This window comes from Gekko japonicus, unplaced genomic scaffold (genome assembly GCF_001447785.1).
Source record: "Gekko japonicus isolate JY-2015 unplaced genomic scaffold, Gekko_japonicus_V1.1 scaffold503, whole genome shotgun sequence".
Lineage (NCBI taxonomy): Eukaryota > Metazoa > Chordata > Lepidosauria > Squamata > Gekkonidae > Gekko > Gekko japonicus.
The window spans coordinates 5,148-10,800 of NW_015165844.1; the positions used below are offsets into that span (position 1 = coordinate 5,148).

General features: G+C 48.9%; 1 protein-coding gene across 1 annotated transcript in view; it reads left to right on the top strand.

Annotated features, from left to right (window-relative positions):
• Nucleotides 1-333: 333 nt before the first annotated feature.
• The window catches only part of PIWIL4 (piwi-like RNA-mediated gene silencing 4), a gene marked incomplete at its 5' end in the record, with an annotated part of 51,556 nt that continues 46,236 nt past the window's right edge, over nt 334-5,653 (top strand). The window contains 3 exon segments of the mRNA XM_015411044.1: nt 334-454; nt 2,237-2,376; nt 5,176-5,223. Of these exon segments, the coding sequence (XP_015266530.1) occupies nt 334-454; nt 2,237-2,376; nt 5,176-5,223 (309 nt within the window).

The following is a 5,653-nucleotide window of genomic DNA, read 5'->3' on the forward strand; positions in this document are numbered from 1 at the left end:
TGCTTCAGTTCCAGAATTTCAGGGAGAACCAGCTGCAGCCACCACGAGGGAGAGGGCAGGCTGCTCTCACTGTCATTTTAAAGTCACAGGCCCTTTCTCAATAGCAGGCAAAAAGAAGAAGACAACGCAGAGTGTCCCACATGGCAGCTTTGCTGTCTCTGTTATTGGGATTGTAGCATATTGTACTTCAGCAAGCAGTGGCAGTCACATTTGCTTTTCTGCCATGGGTGTGATCTTGGTGCATATATATATATATATTAAAAAGCACAGATGCTGCCCAGTTTTTCTTTTTGAGCTGGTCATCTTTTCAGTCTTGAACTCTTTGTCTTGCAGGGTTTCTCAGGGAATGGCGGTTCCATTGCTGGAGAAGATGCCGCTCAGAGCCACACAGGAGTTGGGAAAAGCTCTCCTAAATGTAAGGATGTGACTGAATGGTGCAGTAACTACTTGAAAAGTACTGAGAGGCTGAATGATTTCAGCAAAGTACTTTTATTAGGATAGAACAAGACAAAGAACTGCCGGCTCGCAGGCCGGTATATATGCCCAGAAAACCCACCACCAAAACACACCCTCTACTTCCTATAGGCTATTTACAGTAGCCGAGAGTCCCATAGGCTCTCGGCTGCGGACCTGGCCCTCTGATAGGTGCGGGCTAGGATCCGCTTGGCTATTGTTCTCCCTGAGCGAAGCTTCAGGGCTTTGCTTGACCGCATGGCCCAATGGTTGCGCACATGGTAATGGTGGAGTACATTACACTACTGTTAAAGTACTCTGGTCTCTGGAGTGCGATGGAATGATCAGGGCATGGGCGATCAAAGCCTTACGCAGCCTGGGCCCAGCTGATCTGGGGGAGCACCTTCTGCCATGTGAATCGTCTTGTGTCGTCAGGCCCTCCTGGAAGGCGTTATTCCAAGTCCTATTGTTTTCAAAAGTAAAATATGTTTTGTTGTTGTTCAGTCACACAGTCGAGTCCGACTGTTTGCGACCGCATGGACCACATCACGCCAGGCCCTCCCATCTTCCGTCGTGCTCCGGAGTTTGCTTAATTTCATGTTTGTTGCATCGATGACACTGTCCAACCATCTCATCCTTTGCCGTCCCCGCCTTCTTTGACCTTCAATCTTTCCCAGCATCAGGGTCTTCTCCAGTGAGTGCTTCCTTCTCATTTGGTGGCCAAAGTATTTGAGCTTCAGTTTCATTATCTGGCCTTCCAGGGAACAGTCAGGGTTGATTTCTTTTAGGATTGACTGATTTGTTCTCCTTGCAGTCCAAGGGACTCTCAAGAGCCTTCTCCAGCACCATAGTTCAAAAGAATCTATTCTTACCAGCTTGGCCTTCCTTATGCCAGCACCATAGTTCAAAAGAATCTATTCTCCGGTGCTTGGCCTTCCTTATGGTCCAACTCTCGCTGCCATACATGACTATTGTTTTCACCATACAGACTTTTGTTGGCAGGGTGATGTCTCTACTTCTTATTATGCTGTCCAGGTTTGCCATCGCTTTCCTCCCAAGGAGCAGGCGTCTTTTAGTTTTATGGCTGCTGTCACAGTCTGCAGTGATCTGGGATCCCAGGATTTATCTCCGTGGTGGCCCCTGTGTTGCAAAAGGGAAGGGCCACCACTGGGAAGACTCTTTGCTGTGCTTTTAGGAGAGGCTGCAGCTCAGTGGTAGAGCAGCTGTGTTGTGAGCAGAAGGTCCCAGTTTCTGTCCCTGACATCTCCCAACGGAAGAGCAGCAGGCGTTGGGGAAGGCCTTCCTCGGGGCGAGACCTTGGAGAGCTGCTCCCAGTGTAGGCAGAGGAACCATTCCCGTGAACTCATATTAAGGCAGTTTCCATGTATTTAGGTAGCGAATCCTGCCTGGCGTCTTGCCACTGGGGTTCTTCTGTTTGCTTTGCCAGTTTGGTGCAGTGGTTAAGTGTGCGGACTCTAATCTGGGAGAACCGGGTTTGATTCCCCACTCCTCCACTTGCACCTGCTGGTGTGACCTTGGGTCAGTCACAAGCTCTGGCACAGCTGTTCCTGAAAGAGCAGTTTGTGTCAGAGTTCTCTCAGCCCCACCCACCTCACAGGGTGTCTGTTGTGGGGAGGGGAAGGGAAAGGAGTTTGTAAGCCGCTCTGAGACTCCAAGTGAAGGGCGGGGTATAAATCCAATCTCTTCTTCTTCTTCTTCTCTCTGGTTTTCCTTGGGTGCCACAAAGATTTAAAACTTTTCTCTTTGTTGTTTTCTTTTTGAGATGGCTTTTCTGTCGGCGATTCTGGTTATAAAGTGATGGACCGAGGGGGTAGAATCCGCTGCAGTTTCCAGGACATGGGAGTGAATACACGACAGACTATGGCACATGTAAAGAATGCTAAAACAGGTATGACAACCCTGGTTGGCTTTTTAAAAACCTTCTCTTGCTCCGATGGCGCGGCGGCCTCCCACTGGTATGCCAGCATTAGCCAGCTGCTGCAGTGTTCAAACCTGTGTTCTACAAGGGGGCAGGGTGGCCATGCCACACAATGAAATGGTTATTGTTATTATTTGGTATTTGTATGTCTGTGTGTGCCTGCCTGGAAGTTATGGCTGACTTCTGGTGACCCCTAGTGGAGCTTGGAGGCAAGGAGCATTCAGAGAGGTGACTTGTCATCGCCTGCCTCTGTGTTCTGTCTATGATCCAAGTACTTGCCAGGGTCGGCCTTGCTTAGCTTCCGAGGTCTGGCGAGATCAGGCTTGCCTGGGCTATCCAGGTCATGGTGGTGGTGTTGTTTTTTTAACTATTGAATGTTCAGTGTATGAGGGAGCGCGCAAGCTACCTCTGAAAAAACGGTGAGTGAAATTTTGTTTGGAAAGTCAAATTATTCAGAAAGGCACAGAGAAAGGAGTTGTGAATGCCTCGCGGTGTTGATACGGGCACTAGCCAGTAGGGGGCTGCTTCATGCAGAAAGAGATGGTTTTTTACCGGCAACCTTGTTCAGCAGTTGGCATCAGGGAGAGAGAGAGAGAGCACTGAAATGTTACATCTCTCTTCACCTTGAAATGCTACCCGGGCAAACCCGAAACAAAATATCATATGATGCTGGTGATAACCAGTGAATTTATTGAATCATAGAACCATAGAATGTTAGAGTTGGAAGGGACCTTGCAGGTCATCTGTTCCAACCCCCTGCACTCTGCAGGAGAATAGCTGAAAGATAGTCCTACATACCTACAACATACCCAAAAGATGGTCGTCCAGCCTCCGCTTGAAAACGTCCAGCGAAGGAGCATCCACCACCTCCCGAGGCAGATCCACTGCTCAACCACTCTTACAGTGAGGAAGTTTCTCCTGATACTTAGCCTGTAGTGACTCCCTTCTTGAAATAAAATGAATTTATTTCAAGAAATAATATGCAGTAATATTTAGGAAGTATTTATCTCACATACGTTGGGGTGTTCCACATAGCTCTTCCCTGCTGCCGATGAGGCTGCAGATTCAGTGCAGTAGCAGTGGGGCTTTCCACAATCTCTTGCAGGGGCCATTCCTCCCTGCCACACCATTGGGTAGGATTTCCATTTAAAAAATAATCAGTAATGAACACATTGCTGTATAGGTCTATTGCCCTGACCTGGACGGCCCAGGCTAGCTCAGTCTCATCAGATCTCAGAAGCTAAGCAGGGTCGGCCCTGGTCAATACTTGGATGGGAGACCTCCAAGGAATACCAGGGTCATAACGCAGTGGCAGGCAATGGCAAACCACCTCTGAACACCCCTTGCCTTCAAAACCCTACAAGGTCATCCGTATGTTGGCTGTGGCTTGACGGCAGTTTCCACCACCATGTTGATACGTTGATATGCCAGTTATTAGTTTTAAACAATCACGAACAAAAAAAAACCCTGGTGGCATGGAAGGAGGGGAATGGCCACCGGGACTGGATCGGGGAAAAGGGGGCGTTGGCTTGGCTGTGATCCTTCCAGAAAAGATGATGTGAAAGCGGGTTGCAGAAGGAATGGGGCAAAGCGGAGGGAAAACTGGGAGAAGCGTGGGAGGGGAAGTGGGGAACCCTGCTTCCCTGTGGCATCCAAACCAGGCCAAACAGCCCACGTGGAAAACTTCATTATCTTGCAGTCGTTACAACAATCCTGTATGCAAGGCCACCATTAGTACAGTAATAATGTGCTGTCAGGTCCCAGCCATCTTCTGTTTGGTGTAGTGGCTAAGTGCGCGGACTCTAATCTGGGAGAACCGGATTTGACTCCCCACTCCTCCACTTGCACCTGGCTGGATGACCTTGGGCAAGCCATAGTTCTCTCAGAGCTGTTCTCTCAAGAGCAGTTTCTGTCAAGAGCTCTCTCAGCCCCACCTACTTCACAGGTGTATGTTGTGGGGAGGGGAAGGGAAAGGAGTTTGTAAGCCACTCTGAGACCCCTCTGGTGAATGAAGGGCAGTGTATAAATCCAATCTCTTCCTCCTCCTCCTCTTCCTCCTCCTCTTCTTCTTCTTCTGGCAACTTGTTGTGGGGCAGGAGAGGAGCAGAGGTGGTTGGCTAGTGCCACCTTCTACATAGCAACTAGGCCTTCTTTGGTGGTTTCCCATCCAAGTATTTACCATGGCTGACCCTGCTTAGCTTCCAAGCTGTGCATTATTACCCCCACTGTTGCAGATGCGGGGTGTGTGTGTGTGAAAGTAGCTTGCCTAAGACGACCTTTGTGGCTGAGAGAAAATTTAAACCAGCAGCATCCAGTATCTACTTTGTATGCTTTATTCTACTGCCATAATTCAGGATACTTTGTATGCTTTATTCTACTGCCATAATTCAGGAATGGGGAGAAAGAGAGGAGGAAGAGGCAATTGGCAACAAGCTAAAAAGTGGAAAGAGAGCTAGAGCCGGCCACATGCAACCTTTGTTGCTCAGTGCTGAGCCTGCTATTGCGGGGACGGCAGGGTAAAGGTAAAGGTTCCCTTGCTCGAAAGCCAGTCGAATCCGACTCCAGGGTTGCGGTGCTCATCTCCATTTCAAAGCCGAAGAGCCAGCGCTGTCCGAAGACATTTCCGTGGTCATGTGGCCGGCATGACTAAACACCAAGGTGCACGGAACGCTGTTACCTTCCCACTGAAGTGGTACCTATTTATCTACTTGCAGTTTCTTGCTTTCGAACTGCTAGGTTGGCAGGAGCTGGAACTAGAGACGGGAGCTCACTCCGTCACGCAGCACATTCGGGTCTCGAACTGCTGAACTACCGACCTTCCACAGCCTGCAGTTCAGCGTCTTAACCCCTTGAGCCACCGCAGCTCACACACAAATTAAATAAATAAATAAAATACAGAGTCACAGCACAGACATTGCAAGCTTTTAGGAAAAGCATAGTGGCAGAACAAATGCTTTGTATGCTGAAGGTCCCAGTTATCTCTCTCTCTCTCTCTCGTCTAGACTGCATCCTTAGTGGGCTGATGCCTCTGTAACACTAGAGGATGGGGAAAAAAACAGTTGTTCAGCCTTGGTAGGGCAATTCTGTGCTGAGCACGGCGCTATGGCAGCTGCATGAGCAACTATATCGCCACAACAGGAGCAATGTGCCTCTGAACTACTCACTTGGGAAGTATAACTGTTCACCCTAGGTGAACAGCAGGTTGCATAACGGCATGTCCTTAGATGAGAACCGACTTCATTTTAAAATAATGCAATCTAT